The following is a 16,554-nucleotide window of genomic DNA, read 5'->3' as shown; positions in this document are numbered from 1 at the left end:
AGTCCGCCGAATGTGGCTATCAGCAGTGAGACGTGGCATGTGAGGGCTTCTTGCCATGGAGACCATATGAGCGAGATGATGTGAACGCTCCTATGTCTGCAAGATGAACATTTCATAGCAAGCGTTGACCCGAGGCTTATGAGGCTCAAAACGTTTAATCAAATTCTACAGAGATGCAGGGCACATACATGTCCAACCAAGGAGCGCACACAAAGCTTTACGTTCCAGAACACAATCGATTCTCAATCTCAAGCCTCGTGGGCTTTGCCGAGATAAGCATCCCCCATCGCGGTCTTCGTCATAGCATCGTGATCCATGCGAGCTTGCCCAGCGACGACTTTGGCGAGATTCGGAGCGTCGGAATGCTTGCTACCCTCGAAGATTTCGTCAATCTCCTCGAGGGTTTTCCCTTTGGTCTCCACCCAGGTGAAGATCTGGTGAGACGTGAAGGAGAATCAGATATGTGAGAGAGAGTGTGTGTGTGAATCAAACTCACAATGACGATGAAAATAAGGACATCCCAGCTGGCATTGACGAAATACATCTTCCAGCCAATGTTTGCCAGTCCAATGGGCATGAGGTAGATCAGGACAAGACTGAAACGGTCAGCTCCCAGAGCATGGCCTAGGAGACCCACGCTGGGAGAGCATTGCAATATTGCTTCAAGGTGTAGCCGTTGGCGCGAATGGAATAGTTGAGAATCTCAGGCGGGTACAAGGTCATCCTGGCCTGTCAGTCATAACGCTTCGAGATCCTGGATGGACTCACAAAGGTGTCCAAGCGATGGAGTATGCACCCTGGAAGAGGAAAATACAGGCAACATCGCCATAAACAAGGGCCTGTGAGGCGCCTTGGGGATTGCTCGCGTACATTTTCGACAATCCACCAATGATAAAGAGGAAAGTCGTGAGACTGAATTGACATAGGAGGGCAGTAGGCTTCCTACCCCAACTGACGGCCAATTGAGTCCCTGTGAGGCAAGTGACGAGGCACCAGACGTTTAAAACGACGTTCTATGCGTATTTCGCGTCAGCGGTCGGCGTGAACCCCTTTCCCATTGACGGAGACCCCGACTCACTGCTTTCAATTGATCCTCTCTGTTCGTAATACCAGCGGTTTTTAACTCGTCCCCTAGATAATAGGATGCAATGATGTTGCCCACGATGCAGCTCATCCAACCTGGGCTCGTCCCAATGAAGAGTCGACGTCTAGACACCTTACTCTTGAACATTTCGAGGGGTGACATGGTCGAGTGGCTCTTTTCGTATGCCAACGTGTCGACAATCTCTTTAAACTGAACGAGAACGATCTGCGAGTTCATATCTCCGTCTGCGTTGACCGAAGCGAGTACTTGATGTGCATCGTCGTGCAGTCCTTGTGCTGCAAGCCATCGAGGAGACTCAGGTCTACATGAGATCTGAGCCACAAAGTCTCTTTGCACTCACATGAATGGGAGTAGGACGATGCAGATGATCGCAAAGATCCCTTGGAACAAGCACGGTGCTCTCCAAGCCCATGTAGATTGCCATTTGGATGTACCGAGTGTGACGCCAGCCGCGATGAGTGCGCCCACACTGGTGGGATGGACCGTCAGCGAATCGCCTCAAGATGAGGAGCGGTGTCGCTTGCTAATAAAAGTTGTTCAAGATGCCCACTCCCCAGGATCTCCATCTCGCTGCGAATGTCTCTGAGAGATAGACTGCTCCAGCCACACTTGCCCAGCTGGAGAACAGACCCAGGATCGCCCGACCGGCTACGAACATACCGATGTTCTGAGCGGCCGCCATGATGATGACTCCGATGATTGAGCCCAAGGAGGACCAAAATATGACCGGTCGTCTCCCAAGTCGATCACATAGGAGCCCTGAAGCCCACAAACCGAGGATCTTGCCGATGTACACGGACGCAGTGTTCAGGCCTGTTGTTGCCGGGGTGAGATTGAAATAGTCCTTATATACGGGCAGGATGCTGAGCATTGGTCAGCTTGGACTCGCGCAGACACCCAACTTGAGACCGTTCAACAAGGAGCCATCGAATCCGTTGGTCTTTGAAGCCTCTTCAGCGCTGTCCGTGTCATTGTGAGACTCACCGCACTCTCCACCATCGCACAGAATAACAGAATGAAGGCCAAGATGCCGCTGGTTTGTGGCACCCATGCCGGGAGCCACGTTCCCGTGTTGATCTTGGTCAACATGGTCTCAGGAAGGAATATAGACAGGAGAGGTATCGCAGAGTACAGAACACGGGAAGAGCGATGTTGCCCCCCTCTAGTTGATAGGCCTTTATTAATACCCACGGCCAGGGCATTGCCAAGCGGAATGGATGCATGCGGACTCATCCGAGAGTGGGGTCAAGGTTTGATGGAGACTAACTCAGGTGGGGCCGTTATCGGACCGTCTACGCCCGCTCGGAATCTTATCGCGCCCAGTCTTGCTCCTCGTTGTCTTGAGAGACGACGGCGCTTATCTTCTCGGCTTTCAGAGAGCATATCAGAAGCCACCCAGCAATCTTAGGAGTCGACGTCGTGGGGGCCTGTTGATAAACGCAACTAATGAACCGATTCGCCTCGTCTGTTCGTTGCACAATGTAAGCAGGAGACACTCCACGATAATAACATGTGACCAAAATGATTGGACAGAGCGATCGTGAGCAGCCAGATCCCAGAGAATGAGATCCGTTGTCTTCCAATTTCGTTCTACCTTTCATGAGAATCAGTTCCGGTCGACTGAGAACACATGCTTATGGTACATATATCAATAGGGAGACTAGGTCCCATCCATTATTCCAATCGCCTTCGTTCAGCCAAAAGACCTCAAACATGACATCAGCCACGACGTCTCATGGGAAGTGGACCGTAAACGCTCAACAGCTGGTCACTTCGAGTGCGGATATTGAGCACCGAGCCTGGAGTGTCGGGCAGCAAGAGCCTCAAACAGAGACCTTCGATCTGGACTCTGGTTCTCAGGCGAAAGGCGAGTCACTGGGACTGCAAAAGAAAGGCAATACCATTTGGAGGGAAGCTGGGACCTTTGGCATGAGCCTCAGTGGCTTTGCCTTGGAGGACGATATTGAACAAGGCGCTCGTAAAGCATGGGCTCTGGTCAGAATACCGCCGGTGGATCCCGATAATCTCGCAGAGGAAGGCACGATCGACACAGCCCAGCTTACTTTGTTTTTTGGGACCCCGAAGGATGGCGGAAGATTTCTTCAAGATAGCAATGCAAGAATCTCTTCACGTTCGCTATACTCCATCTCCCTAGGGAATCGAAACGGTGAGGATCCAGAATTGATCAAGTTCAATCTGGGCATTCAATCGTCTCTCATGAAGGACGGACAGCAGACTGTCGCTGCCGAGTATTACCCCGGTCTACACATGTTCCAGCTGGCAAGTGCGAGCGCCTCAGATGGTCTGAGCCACATTAGGGCCGTCTACGTTCGTCCCAGATTGGGGTCTGGAGCGGACAATCGAATCCGAGTCCTGCAGTACGCAGAGGATGGGAGCACTACAGGAAGCTGGCTCAATGTGGGCCAGATTCACAGGAACAATCCCACTCAGCCAGTCGACACAGAAACGGAAGCTGATACACAGCCCGAGGCCACGTCCCGAGTGTTCGTTGATTTCAAGCTGGAGTATTCGGTATCCCCGCCAGAAGACCGAAGCAAAGATGAGGATTCCCCAGGTCCTTACAATACCCATGGAGGGAATCTTTCTGACCTGCTCGAAAGCCTCTCTATCATCACAGCGCACTAGGAAAGCAAGCAGGTAGTTGGAGATGCCGCGCATGAGTACACTGGCAACGTAGACACGAATCACATATCCCTAGCCAGAAACTCATACGTGACTTTGATCTCTACAGGATCTACATTAGCAATCTCCAACTTCAAAGGAATATGGCACGAGGTGACTGTCACGAACACGCACTATTGAGTATGCGGCTTAACGTCCTTTCCGACAAGGCTTAAGACCATGCTACCCTTGATGCTGTCGGGTCTTAAACGAAACCTGGCCACTAAAGTATTTCAGACGAAGTTGTGGCACTTGAGAGTCGTCAGTATATATGTAGTTTCCGACTTCGAACCTGTGAATAACGCTGTCGCCCCCTCTACTGCCCCCTCCCCGCATCCTGGCTTGTACTAAGGCTGTGAGGCGAGAAGAGGATCTTCATGATGATGTGAGGCTTAGCCAAGTAATTCAATCTCATAGACCTGCATGATGCCCATGGGTACATACCGTCAATTTCGGCTGGACCCGAGCGCCAGACTTGACCTACTCTGAGAGGATCCGAACCGTGACACTGTAATGTACAGTCTGTATCAGTCAGAAAGTGCTGCCGATCATGCAGATGGGAGCTCGACGCAACGCAAGAGGGACGACGTATGCAGGCTGTCCTCATGCCGATGACTGTCGAAGGCATCCTTTATCTGGAATTTCCTTCACCCAAGTCATGTTCTGAACTCCGACAGAATGAGCCTTACTAGAGCAAGCGTGGACATCGGACAATACAGACACCCGTCCACACATTGTGCTTTGTCATTGCCACTTGCTCGACTTTCTGTCTCACCATTGTCATCATGATGAACCCGGACGTGCCCTCTGAATCCATCCAAAGCGGGTAATACTCCGTCCACAGCGCGGATATTCAGGTCACTACCATCGCCACCGAACCGACAAGCATGTCGTTGAAGGAGATCACAAGCGAGAAGATAAATATTCATCCTGAATCAACAACAGCGGCATCGACTTTTGGCTTGGAAAGCCCAGTAAATATCCTCTATGCCCCTTCATCTTTTTGGGTATCGATCTCCAATCTCGAGCTGAGCCAGCGGGGCCGTGCTTCCGGGCAAACCGGCCAGGTTTTGGCACTGCTCACCTTGCCGGACCTCGTGGAAGATTTAGTGGACGAGGAGGGCAATCATGAAGCGTCTCTACTCCTCTTGTTCCCTTCTGGAGATGAGGAGTGGAAAGACGAGACCCGATACGACGGGGCCTTCCTCTTCGATCCTTCCGCTCGAGTGGCAGCGGATATCTTCTCCCACGTACAGGACGAATCGAGGAAAGCCGGAGTGGAGCAAGTCGACTTCGAAATGGGCGTCAAATCGCGCCTGTTCGCCGTGACAGATGAAATTGACTTGAGCCTATCGCTTTTCCCCAACCTCCGCGCCTTCGACCTTAGCGAGCCTCAGAGGGACCCTCTTTCCGATAACTACCTGTACCGAGCATTCCTTCTGCCCTCCACCATCGATGACGAAGGACGAAGAAGAGTGACTGAAATTACAGGCGACGCCACTTCAGTGACAATCAGGCCAGTGTGGCACAGAGCTGACGGTAGCGTTGAATGTCGTGAAGAGAATTCCGACACTGAAGACACGTCTCCTCAAGCTACTCACGAATCACTCAGCGTCAAGCCGACTCTACAGTCCGAAAGTAGACACAGCCGTCGAGGATTGTTCAAGCTGACATTGGAACCTGCGGAACAGCCCCCAGACTGGAAGCTAAACAAATCTGCCAAGTCGAGCGGGAGCGATGAAGCCGTCAACCGCGGGTCAGGACAGGTCACAAGAAAGTATACATTTGGACTTGACAGTGCTCGCCGGGCTAAGATCAGCGTCAGATCTTGATCAAAGAGCTTCATCTACGTATGACTTGTGACTGTCAGTGCCAAAGCAAATGTCTGTGTTCAATGCATTAGTCCCTAAAGCGATGGTCACGACTCTGGGACCACTGTTGTGTTGGTTCGATCCAGCATGAATGTAGTTCGATCTATAATTGATACAGGTGGAGCCACTATCCCTCGCCTTCCCACAGCAGGACTCCGAATCCTAAGCAGATCATGGCGACTCCAACCAAGGTCTGAAAGTCAGGGATGCTGCCACCCCATACAGCATCAAAGACAGCGACGAGTCCAATAGTCAAGAGATTGGCAACGGATGAAGTCGTTGGTCCCCAAATACCAATGAGGATCATCAGGCCAGCATTGTAGATGGCCCCACCCCACGATACGATGTTGAGGTCGGTCCAGATTTCCATGGCGGATTCTCCTCGACTCCCTGGCCAATGAAATGTTTCCCAGCCAAGCCAGTGTAGGATTGGCAAAGGCATCCAGAGGAAGAAAATCGTAGTGAGACCGATACTGCTCGTGAGAAAGTTGGCCAGAAGTGCAGGGGGCAGCTGGAGGGAGTCGGCTTCGATGAGCTTGGAAGGGAGATTGCGAGAAGAAGAGTCTGACGAGGCTGGTGAGGACGGACGACTGGTTTTCGGAGCAGCATCAGTGCCTGCAGGAAAGCGAGCAGCAGTCGGAGAAACGCGAAGTGGAATGTCATCGCTTCTAACAGTCTGGGAACGGCCTTGGGGTCGGGGTCGACTAGGCGGAGGGGTACCTGCCCGAGATACAGGCGGGGACTGATCAAATTCGGCAGCCTGCGTAGCGTGTACAGGCAGCTCAGAGTATGCAGCAGTAGGAGGACGTGATGCAGTCTCTGGTGGTTCCTCCGGAAGAGCTAGCTTGTAAACCACCTCGTATAGTCCAAGAAAGATGGCACCTGCAACGCCATGCGTCAGCATAGTCTGGCAACGTGACGGCACACTCACCACCAGTCATGATGATATCTCCCAGCACCCTGTTCTTCGGGCCATTATCCACTGACGTCCCATTTGACTTGGACGAGCCCGCGAAAACAATGACCAAAACTCCGGCAAAGGCCATGCAGATGCTTCCGATGGTAATCCGTGATAAGGGTTGCTTGAGCAACAACATGGAGAAGAAGTAGGCGTAGAAGGTACTCGTGGCGTATATCGTAGTGACATCCATTGCAGTCGTGAAGACTACAGCGATAAACCATGATAGCGCAGGTAGGGAGATGAGCACGGTCATCCCGATAGACTTCTTGACCCAACCAGGGGCTATTTCTCGCCATGTTGCCTCATGACCTGAGTGCGTGAGATCCATTTGGTCGCCGATGACATTTCTTAAGCCTTCTAAGTATACTGCAGGTCTTATCGATGGCCGAAAGATCCATAGGATGAGGATATGGAGAGGAAAGACAGCGATGAAACTGACATGGGTGAGAAAGAATGCGAAGTATGATCTGCGCATGTCAGTCAAATTTAGAATTGGAACTTACTGATTGTAGTTGAGCTCCACAAGGAGATAATGTGCAGCCTCAGTCTGACTCGCGGATGCAAGAGAGATGGACAATAGGATCACAAGAGGGATGATGAGTCTCCTCAACAAGTTGCGCCCAGAGACAGATTTGACCGATATAATCGAATCGAGAGAGCCATTGGAGGTTGAGCGTCGATGTGATACTCTATCAGAGGAAGGTCCAGTGAGCGCACTCATGCTGGTGTCCACTATTATAGCTGAACGGCTGATTTCTCGTGGCAGTGGTTCGTCATGATACTCTCCTGTCGTTTGGTCGTCGAGACGAGACTTGAAGGGTTGATTCATGTCTCTCCTAAGCTTGATGAGGACCCTGAGACGTAGGGAAGACCAGGGAATACAGAGTAGACTTTTGGGGGCATTCGTGAGGACAAGCAGCAAGACTGAGGAGCAATGTGATGCGTCGTTGTGATTCGAGCACGACGACAGGCGAAAGAAAGATGGTAGAACTCAAGATGAAACAGACATTGAATGCTAGATTTCGGCTCTAATAATCCGGCAGACGGTGGGCGCATGTCTAGGAGCAAACCTCCTGCAAGGGTCTGTGGCTGCCCAAGCATACATGGTCATATACGAATGCAAACCCGTGTTTCGAAGCGGTCCAAGTGAAACCCAATCCTCAAGAAGTACTCTTCTAATTCCTTACTCCCACCACCATCTCCTAGAAGTCTCCACCACCACCGTCAAAGTCCCCACCTCCTGTGGTTGCCTGGTCAGCCAAGGGAGTGAATCAAAGAGTTGGGAAGCTCACCACCACCATCATCCATAGCACCATCTTGGAATCCGTCTTGGTAGGCGTCCATTTGTTGCTGTATCGAGTAAGCTGCCATCTGACAAGGTTGCACTGCAAGCTCACATCTGCCATCATGTCCCCGATGAGCATACCACCTAACAGACCACCACCGACTCCGAGAGCGGCCTGAAAGCGGTCAGCGACGTTCAAGCATGTGTGCACCGGTGGCAGTTGAACACCTACCGCTCCTCCCGCACCCATTCCCTGTCGTCTTGGCGGTCCGTATCCGCCACCGTATCCTCCCCCATATCCTCCACCATAGCCTCCACCATAGCCTCCACCATATCCTTGCTGCATCATGGGCTGTTGAGCGTACATGGGCTGCTGCTGGTACCCTCCACCATACTGCTGTTGTTGGTACCCTCCATATTGCTGTTGCTGTGGGTATCCGCCACCATATTGACCAGAAGGTGCATGTCCTTGGTTACCGCTGACCTTGTTCAATAGTTTACCGAATAATCCACCACCGCTTCTCTGTTGTTGTTGCGGTGGCTGTTGCTGCTGTTGATACGGCGATGACGATGCGTTGTTCTGGTTGTTGTAGTATGAATCGGCCTGTCCATCCCGCTTCTCTTCGGTCGGAGCAGGTGACTTGCCCGGCGGAGGACCAGCTGGCGGTGCATAGGATTGGGGTTGATCATCGGCGGGGCTAAATCTCAGGTGAGCAAAACGTGCAACTTACAAGATTTGCTGCTGCTGGACTCACTGTGTCCATTGACTCTTTGGACCTCCAGGTGCATTCTTGTTGACATAAAACCATGTTTTGTGGTCTTCGTTGAATCTGATAAATCCATGATCAGTGTCGCTGGATCCCCACACCGTGTTCAGGGGGGGCCAAATCTGCCAAGCTTCCCCCGCGACTGTTATACTCACTGTGTGATCCAGCCGTCTGGCAATGGCCTCGAGTCTGGGTTACTCTGTGTAACCATTTGGTCAAGGGGCAAGCCAGCTCAAGCTACGATCGGATCCTCAACCTATGAATGTGATCGCCACCGAGTGATTGCTGATAGCGACGTTCAAAGATGATCAAGGACCATGGGATGAATGGAATATGCCAAGACGTCACCGGTAAAGCGGGATTTACAACCGTGGGAGAATGGTGCCACGTGGCAGCCATGGCACCGCTTTTCAATCCCCCTCCCCCGGCCGCGGATCGGAGGTGTGAATGAGTGAATTCTTAATGTTCCTGGCTGGTGGCCGGTCTGTACTGTTCACTGTTGACGATAATGGGCGCATCGACCTGTGCATAATAATCACCCAGATCCGAATATTCCACAGGGCGTCATATAAGGGCTCGAAGCTAGGAGTAGAGGCGACTATGTTCATGGACAACATCCCCCGCTGATCCCATCGATGCACCAACTCTTCCACCACCTCCTCTTGGCGACGTCGCTCGTGGCGATCGCGAGTGGCAATGTCATTCGAGGTGTCAATCTAGGCGGTTGGTTACTGGTGGAGCAATGGTATGTGAAACAATCCCTGTGTGCGCAGCTGATCAAGGCAGGATGACGCCTTCCCTGTTTTATGACACTACCGCTGCGGATGAATGGCATCTCTGTAATCAGTTGGGCAAGGAAGCGTGCTTGGGTTTATTACAAGATCATTGGAGGTGAGTCATGGGAGACGGCACTGTCGCTTATCTCTGCGTCAGTACATTCTATACTCGGGACGACCTTGTGGCCATCCAAGCTGCAGGACTGAATGCAGTGAGGATCCCGATCGGGTACTGGGCCGTCGATCTGCTGGACTACGAGCCATATGTCTCTGGTCAAGTAAGTTTGCAGTTTTGTAGACGATTCTGACCCATCTCACAGTTCCCGTATCTCATCCAAGCGGTCAACTGGGCCCAAGAACTAGGCCTGACAGTCCTTATCGACCTACATGGTGCACCTGGGTCTCAGAATGGTCAGGACAACTCTGGACTCATCGGCCCTGTGCTATTTGCGACCAATTCTTCAAATATAGATCGTAGTCTCAACGTCATCCGAAATTTGACGCAGGAATTCTCGCAATCCCAATATGGAGGCGTAGTGACCTGTAAGCGATGTTCAAGGCAACACAAGGCTGATATATGCAGCTATCGAGCTATTAAATGAGCCCAGATTAGGCAACACTTTCAACATGTCTCAGCTCAAATCGTTCTATTCCGGCGGCATGTCTAACATGACGTCTGTGTCGCATGGTCAGATGAACATGACCATACACGGTGAGTGCCCTCCAGCGGGAGATCGACTGACAAACACCAGACGCATTCTGGGGGCCTCAATACTGGGCAGGCTATGATCCATCCAGCTCTGGAGAGTCCTCTATCCCGACTGTCATCGACACTCATCAATACTATGCGTTCCCACCTCTTGGAAACCTGACTCATCATGCCATACTCCAGTCCATCTGTAACATTTCGTATCTCCTCAAATCTACCGATCTGAATCTCTTACCTACCGTGGTGGGCGAGTGGAGTTTGGAGTCTGGTAAGCAATGTGGCACTCGATCGACATTGACCTCGATCCAGGCAACCCACCCAATACCTCGAGCTCAGACCAGAACGATGGCGATGATACGGCCAAGCGCACATGGCTCAGGCTCATGTTTGAGGCGCAATTGGCTGCTTACGAGCCAAATGGCCCGGGTCAGCCTTCACTTGGGTGGTATTTCTGGAGCTGTGAGTCTCGGAGGTACCATTTTTCTTCCCAAACTGAAGCGAGTCACAGGGAAGCAGGAGTGGGACATCGATACCTGGTCATACCGCATGGGCATTGGAGACGGTTGGATCCCTTCAGACGTCAGCAACATGTCGCAACGTGTCTATCCGCTCCTTTCTAACGGTTGTGTGGACGCCGGTTTCAACTATACAGCTCCCCCTCTGTCCAGTGGTTCCTCGAGTGGTGGTGGTAATGGGGGTGGAGGGTATGGGGGTTATCCACCCTATTATTATGGTTCATCTCCAGCCAAATCTGCGCCATTTCTTCTCTCGTTCCTCTTGGTCATGCTCACTCTGTACCTGACGCTTTAGATAAACATATATAACGAAGATAGATGTCTAGAGTAGTAGTATCTTTGTAGCGCTATTTTTCTTTCATGGGATGTCCATTGGTGCCACTCGCTACCGTGGAAAAGATGACTGTTGATGCCTTTACGTAAAGGCGGATCCGTGACGATCGTACCGAGACATTTCATTAGTCGCAACTTCTAGCTGCTGTTTTCGTCAAGATCAAGGTAGCCAGTAGCCACGGCTGGCTTCCGTCAGCGAGCGACAAGCATTTGGAATTCAGCAGGAGTCAATCAATCAGGAAAGCCAGACACGGGTGCTTAGCAGGCAGTCGTTCTGATCTTCGGAACGACCTTGGCTGGTATCATATCTCTATTAACTTCGATCGGCAATGTCTTTACTCGCCTCTACCATAAATGGAGCAGGGTATGTCTTGACCAATGGAGAGGATAAGGATGTCGGTAATGGCTTCGAGGTATGGGGACTTAGACATGTCTATCAAACCTCACTGACCCTCCTGAACAGTTCACTCGTCGCAAGAGGTGGCCTCAACTGTTGATGCAGGAGTTGGTTGGGTCCGCCTTGTTTTGCATCAAGCCAGTCGTCAAGCCGAGTACATCCGGAGATGCTGGAGGAGTGCAGTACACCTGGAAGGTGATTGAGCGAGCTCCTTCGGCACAGCTGACAGCTCAGATCATGTTCGTCTCGCCCTCAGTGGAGGAAATGATCGGTCAAAGTCCAGCCGCATTGGAGGGGAAAGACTTTCTGGAGATCGTCCATTGTACGTTTTTTCCGCTAGCCTCATATGTCCGAAGCTGACTGGCAAATACTCCAGCTCCCGATCGTCCTCAGTTGAAGAAGTTCTTTGTCCACCTACTGGCTCCCAACCCCAGTCCACAGAATTCCGATTCATCCACTACGACCATGACTTCCCTCAACACCCCGTCTGGACCTGCGCTGCCTATCGGGACCAGTACAAAGTCCGAAACCACATTCATCCGTGTTGAGACCGTCCCCAACACCTCGAAGAAGGCGTCTAGCAAAGATTCTGTACCCAAGAAGCCTGGCCAGGTCGTGTGGGAGGTTAGAGCACACGCTACAGGGGTGGAGAATCCAGGTGAAATTGAAGAGCGAACCATGCAGCTTGGTACGGGGATGAATGGGACCGTCAGTCAAGTAGAAGGGAAGAATGGCGTGGATCTTAAAGGCAAAGCCATATGGGTCATGGGGCGGAGTACCGCGGAACCTACGGGAGAATCTGATGGAAATGCGCAATCGTCAGTTTTATCGCCTTTCCCCTCAGCTGAGACAGGAGCAGCCTTGATGCGTTTCTCGAGCTCAAATTAGAGAACGAGAAGCTAAGAGAAGAGCTCAGAGAGTTGCAACAGGAATATGGCGAGGACGATATGCGTGGGTGGAGTTCTCGACTGATCAAGGAACTTGACTAACCTTTCTCTGCAGCGATACCATCCTATCTCGATGCATCTCCCTCTCGCCCCTCGGCGAACTTACAAACACCTTCCTCTTCGGCATCAGACGACGAAGACGATTCTTCCCTCGATTCGTCTTCGCCATCATCACCTGACTACGCTAATGCGACGAAACCGAGTGTCGCTGGCAAAGTGGGTCGTCCGCCTAAAGACCCAGCGGCTAGAGAGAAGAAAAAGGCGAAGAAAGCCGCGAATGCTCAGACTGCGAGAGTGCAGGCAACGGGGGTAGAGGGTGGAGAGGGTATGCACGTCTGTGTGACCTGCGGGTGAGTCCCGGCCAGGTACAGCTGGTGCAGAACCCTATTGATGTCATTGCCCTTGTAGACGGACAGATAGTCCCGAATGGCGCAAGGGACCGTTGGGTCCGAAAACTTTGTGCAACGTCAGTCTTCACTTTTGAGAGAGCTTTGACAGGCAATATGACTGACCTGCTGGACTCCAGGCTTGCGGATTGCGATGGGCAAAGAGAAATTCTTCAGCACCGACTCGGAAAGAACGCAAGGCAAAGTAGGGATATCCAATGTCGCCAGGATCGAGTCTTGACACAGCATGGCAGTCTGGCCGCAATGTATGTATATGTATTAGTCCTACCAGGATTGTGTCACCTGAGCGGGGACGGCGATGCCCTTGCATTCTCTGACCGGAAGATCAAGCAGAAGGCATGACAGCAATCACGAGTCACGCCGGTCGTTGCATTCTCAGTGCATTCTCAGAAATTCATATCTCGTCTTTAAATGATCATGTAGCCCGATTATTGAGTGCGGACATTCTCGGACTAATTATCGATACTGATTCCTCCACCTTGGATCGTCTCAATGTCTGAAGTGTCGAGCATCCGGCCAGTGAGATCGAGCGGTACACGGAAGCTCTGGGTATCACTATCCGTATCCGGGTCGACGAGCCTGAGAAAGTGAGCTAAACTCTGCCAGTATATACTCACCTGAGGCTTCTAAGGCTTACTGCGCCCCTATCCGTTGTAGGAATTCTGTAAATCTCTCAGCTAGCTGATAGTGCCGTCATGTTCTTACGGAAAGACTCACACGATGGGCAATTCCTTTGTTCGTTCAAAGGCAGATCGGAGCCAGTTGGCAGTCTCAGAGTAGTCGTTCATGAAAGCCGACGCGCTAAAAATTTGCTCAGAGCCTTCTTTGGTAGGAGGTATGATGACTGCGAAGGCTTCGGCCACGTCAGATGTAGAGTCAGTGACCACTCCGACCTTGGTCCCCGGGATGGGACATTTACTGGCCAAGTCTTTGCAGATCTCGTACTGTTTGGACATTCGGCAATCGATCGCTGCCGTTCGAGTTTCCTGATCGAGTCGCGCCTCGAGGTCCTCTATACTTTCAACGCCATAAGGACCTGACCAGCCTCGCTCTTTGTTGAAGAATGAACACCTGGAGAGATTCTTGAGCAAGTCGTCATAATTGACGCCATCTTTGCTTCCCCCAGAATACAGATCCGCAAGATCATACCTGTTGCCGTGCGTGATTGTTCCGTCGGCGAGCGAGTTCTGATAGCCTTCGAGGCGGCTGAGGTTTGTCTCATACTGAGCCTGATTTTTGGTTCGAGCGAGACTGACAATCTTGCCATTGATCAGGTGTTGTCCCGTCAGACCTTTCAGACTTTCATCATCCCATTTGAATTCAGACATATTTGAGCAACGTGATCTCGATTGTAAAGATTGACAGAGTAAGTAGGCGTTGGCGAAGTCAGATATGATATGAGAGAGCGGTGGCGAATGGAGAACATGTAGGGCCTTTATATAGAGCAATGTTTACTGTCAGAAGAGAAAGGACTGACTATCTGAAAGGGTATGCAGAAGTCTCCACCCTTCTATCTCTCGCGGCCTTCTGAGGGTCCGGCCCTACTTCGCCCGAAGTGGGTGTCATCCCCTAGTCCGGTCGATTACGTGGCCGAATTTGAGCTTGGAGATTCATGAAAGGATTGCCAAGGGATGGGTCTGCAAAGGTATAGGCATTCGACACAGTGGCGACGCTTGATTACACTCCTCGAGTCCAATCGTCTATGACGCTGTCTCTCCAACCTCGTTTCCGCCTCAGGTACTCGTTCTCCCTCTTGACATCGTTCACAGCTTCGCCGGGTCTCAATTCGTCGAGGCTGAGACCAAACGAGGCGGCCAGTTCGGCTCTTGTCTCTTCCAATTCTTGGCGATATACTTGACCGCGAGACGCCGAGGTAGACAGTCTCGTCTCGTAGTCTTCCAAAAGCATCGCAGGCCCTGAGGTTTTGAGAACTCTGCGACGTGATGAGTTTGATCTCTCTGTTCAAGGACTTACCCGGCCAGCGACGCGCCTACCCAGCTGAGGAGTCCAGGCGTCCACTTAGGTGCTACGCCAGCATTCTTGAGCGCTCCTTCGCCTTCCATTGGCGATGGATCATTGAGGATTGCCAGCTTCGACGCCAAGGGATACAAAGAGCTATACGGCTCGAGGTTGCGCCTACGGCCGCGTATCGAGTCCACCTTCGGGCTCTCAGTCCCGGCTATTGAATCTAAGCGTAGCGGATTCACTGGCTGGTCAACTTCCATGTTATCGGTTCTCGACGAATCTGGTGGCGGTCGAAGCAAGCTGAGCAGAGATATCCTGAGCCGTTGTATCAATCCTGATAGTGATGATGTGCCCCCCGCCACGAGTATCGTGGATATGAGCAAAGGCCGGAGATCGACAGGTAGCTACTCCAAAGTCAGTCGTCACTTATGGGCACTTAGATTCACCTTCAGAATGGACTGCAGGACGATAGTTGCCAGCCCGTCTGATTCTCCCTCATCATCGTCATCAAATAGAACCTCAGCTGCCCGTTCTCTGATCCAGCCAGGTACCACCAGCTCCCCCGGAGGGAGCCCGGAGCTGCCCGCAGGGACAGAGAATGTCAGATCTTTGGCGACGGAGGCCATCTGATAGCGAGACTTGAGACTGTCCATTAATAACACATCGTCCATCTCCTCGACTGGTGGATCGCTGGGTCGGTCGGTCGGTCTGGATGGGCCCAAACGGGCAAGGGCAGGTACAACAAAGCATGCCTCCGTGATGATACGTTCTATCAGCTGATCTTTGAGGACATCGCGTGATGGCCGGACTGGATGTGGTCTTGCGGATGATGATGACGGAGAGGGAGGATAATACGAACCATGATGGTGAAGAAGTGCCCTGAGACGCCTATGTAACGCGCGTCCAGCAAGTGGCGTTGACCGTGCGAGGTGACAGAGGGGTCGAGAATAATACACCTGTATCCTGTGATCAGCTTGACATGGTATCCGCATGGCTCACTGGTGTCACTGTCGTCTCTAACCATCCGATGTCAATTACAAGGCCGGTGATTCGTCCGCTTGCAGCGAGCGAAAGTAGACTAGACGATGTGAAAGCTAGTGAGGGAATCTGTCGCTCGTGGTCAGGCCTCTCCAACCTCGTCCCAGGAAGAATCGTACCTTTAAATTCTCGAACAGAGCCTGAGCAATCATCTCTTTCACCGCAATGGGCAGAAAGGTATTCTCTACAACGATGACTTTTCTCAATTTTGGATCGGACATGAGGTGTCTGCTGATACGCATCAGAATGACCCGATCGTCGCACTGACTTGTTGAATACATCCCGTAGCTTTCTCACCAGCCTCACGCCGACCAGCCTTCGACCCTCTCGCCTGTCTCCTCTACATCCCTGTAATTTGCTCATGTCGAGATCCCAAATCTCAGAACCGTCCTCATCTCGGTCACCTTGAGCCCAGAAGACTGCTCGGGGTTCAGTCTCCCCTGAGAATCCCACTTTCCATACACGTGAGCCCAGGCTGCGCACAGATGAGCTGGATGTAGAAGTACCTCATATTCTTCATAGCTCACTCTAATACCACTCGATCCTCTATACCATACAGCGAGTGCTTGCGTGAGCTCTGAAACAAGCTTCAGTAGCGTCCGACTTCCGAGCTCACATAGGCCGGAGAAGCGCCCGACGGTCTTGATCTACCCGGTGTGTCGACGAAAGTAGGTCTCTTGACAGGTGTCAACGTCGATGGACCTCCTTCAGACAGTCTCGGTGGTACTGCTGAAGCCGCCATCGCGAGCGATATATGTATATGGACATCTTTCTACGCGCTCAGCTAGCAACGACC

General features: G+C 51.9%; 9 protein-coding genes across 9 annotated transcripts; 4 read left to right on the top strand and 5 right to left on the bottom strand.

The window, feature by feature from the left end:
- Positions 1 to 96: 96 nt before the first annotated feature.
- BD324DRAFT_623780 (general substrate transporter) lies at positions 97 to 2,294 on the bottom strand. Its single transcript, XM_022015625.1, has 9 exons — positions 2,090 to 2,294; positions 2,008 to 2,045; positions 1,630 to 1,968; positions 1,446 to 1,574; positions 1,079 to 1,406; positions 769 to 1,013; positions 638 to 724; positions 497 to 596; positions 97 to 434 (listed from the first exon to the last, which is right to left on the bottom strand). Exons 1-9 carry the CDS (start codon positions 2,192 to 2,194, stop codon positions 249 to 251), a joined length of 1,557 nt encoding a protein of 518 aa, XP_021871901.1. The 5' UTR covers positions 2,195 to 2,294; the 3' UTR covers positions 97 to 248.
- Positions 2,295 to 2,326: 32 nt separating this feature from the next.
- On the top strand, positions 2,327 to 4,079 carry BD324DRAFT_623778 (hypothetical protein). The gene has a single exon (XM_022015624.1). The coding sequence runs from the start codon at positions 2,705 to 2,707 to the stop codon at positions 3,749 to 3,751; it is 1,047 nt and encodes a 348-aa protein (XP_021871900.1). The 5' UTR covers positions 2,327 to 2,704; the 3' UTR covers positions 3,752 to 4,079.
- A 595-nt stretch (positions 4,080 to 4,674) lies between these two features.
- On the top strand, positions 4,675 to 5,619 carry BD324DRAFT_650453 (hypothetical protein; the record flags this gene model as incomplete). Its single annotated transcript, XM_022018147.1, has 1 exon — positions 4,675 to 5,619. One exon carries the CDS (start codon positions 4,675 to 4,677, stop codon positions 5,617 to 5,619), a length of 945 nt encoding a protein of 314 aa, XP_021871899.1.
- On the bottom strand, positions 5,597 to 7,790 carry BD324DRAFT_623774 (hypothetical protein). The gene is made up of 3 exons (XM_022015623.1): positions 7,123 to 7,790; positions 6,590 to 7,086; positions 5,597 to 6,540 (listed from the first exon to the last, which is right to left on the bottom strand). The coding sequence occupies exons 1-3, from the start codon at positions 7,446 to 7,448 to the stop codon at positions 5,786 to 5,788; spliced, it is 1,578 nt and encodes a 525-aa protein (XP_021871898.1). The 5' UTR covers positions 7,449 to 7,790; the 3' UTR covers positions 5,597 to 5,785.
- Positions 7,626 to 8,996, bottom strand: BD324DRAFT_407401 (hypothetical protein). Its single transcript, XM_022012702.1, has 7 exons — positions 8,827 to 8,996; positions 8,660 to 8,734; positions 8,447 to 8,484; positions 8,151 to 8,372; positions 8,017 to 8,079; positions 7,912 to 7,969; positions 7,626 to 7,859 (listed from the first exon to the last, which is right to left on the bottom strand). Exons 1-6 carry the CDS (start codon positions 8,880 to 8,882, stop codon positions 7,920 to 7,922), a joined length of 504 nt encoding a protein of 167 aa, XP_021871897.1. The 5' UTR covers positions 8,883 to 8,996; the 3' UTR covers positions 7,626 to 7,859; positions 7,912 to 7,919.
- Positions 8,997 to 9,129: 133 nt separating this feature from the next.
- On the top strand, positions 9,130 to 11,058 carry BD324DRAFT_656152 (glycoside hydrolase superfamily). Its single transcript, XM_022018836.1, has 8 exons — positions 9,130 to 9,416; positions 9,458 to 9,562; positions 9,605 to 9,725; positions 9,768 to 9,990; positions 10,031 to 10,159; positions 10,200 to 10,424; positions 10,466 to 10,615; positions 10,665 to 11,058. The coding sequence occupies exons 1-8, from the start codon at positions 9,307 to 9,309 to the stop codon at positions 10,964 to 10,966; spliced, it is 1,365 nt and encodes a 454-aa protein (XP_021871896.1). The 5' UTR covers positions 9,130 to 9,306; the 3' UTR covers positions 10,967 to 11,058.
- BD324DRAFT_623763 (hypothetical protein) lies at positions 11,059 to 13,111 on the top strand. Its single transcript, XM_022015622.1, has 8 exons — positions 11,059 to 11,417; positions 11,468 to 11,596; positions 11,636 to 11,723; positions 11,778 to 12,219; positions 12,261 to 12,352; positions 12,404 to 12,698; positions 12,757 to 12,814; positions 12,875 to 13,111. Exons 1-8 carry the CDS (start codon positions 11,334 to 11,336, stop codon positions 12,941 to 12,943), a joined length of 1,257 nt encoding a protein of 418 aa, XP_021871895.1. The 5' UTR covers positions 11,059 to 11,333; the 3' UTR covers positions 12,944 to 13,111.
- Positions 13,112 to 13,155: 44 nt separating this feature from the next.
- Positions 13,156 to 14,163, bottom strand: BD324DRAFT_623755 (hypothetical protein). Its single transcript, XM_022015621.1, has 3 exons — positions 13,473 to 14,163; positions 13,373 to 13,417; positions 13,156 to 13,334 (listed from the first exon to the last, which is right to left on the bottom strand). The coding sequence occupies exons 1-3, from the start codon at positions 14,081 to 14,083 to the stop codon at positions 13,208 to 13,210; spliced, it is 783 nt and encodes a 260-aa protein (XP_021871894.1). The 5' UTR covers positions 14,084 to 14,163; the 3' UTR covers positions 13,156 to 13,207.
- A 2-nt stretch (positions 14,164 to 14,165) lies between these two features.
- BD324DRAFT_623747 (actin-domain-containing protein) lies at positions 14,166 to 16,521 on the bottom strand. The gene is made up of 8 exons (XM_022015620.1): positions 16,375 to 16,521; positions 16,286 to 16,335; positions 16,027 to 16,233; positions 15,878 to 15,986; positions 15,720 to 15,827; positions 15,167 to 15,676; positions 14,730 to 15,124; positions 14,166 to 14,688 (listed from the first exon to the last, which is right to left on the bottom strand). Exons 1-8 carry the CDS (start codon positions 16,498 to 16,500, stop codon positions 14,433 to 14,435), a joined length of 1,761 nt encoding a protein of 586 aa, XP_021871893.1. The 5' UTR covers positions 16,501 to 16,521; the 3' UTR covers positions 14,166 to 14,432.
- Positions 16,522 to 16,554: the final 33 nt, after the last annotated feature.

This window comes from Kockovaella imperatae (assembly GCF_002102565.1).
Source record: "Kockovaella imperatae strain NRRL Y-17943 chromosome Unknown BD324scaffold_5, whole genome shotgun sequence".
In the NCBI taxonomy this organism is placed as follows: Eukaryota; Fungi; Basidiomycota; class Tremellomycetes; order Tremellales; family Cuniculitremaceae; genus Kockovaella; species Kockovaella imperatae.
Note: the sequence above shows the minus strand (reverse complement) of the source record. Positions and strands in the feature narration are given on the sequence as shown.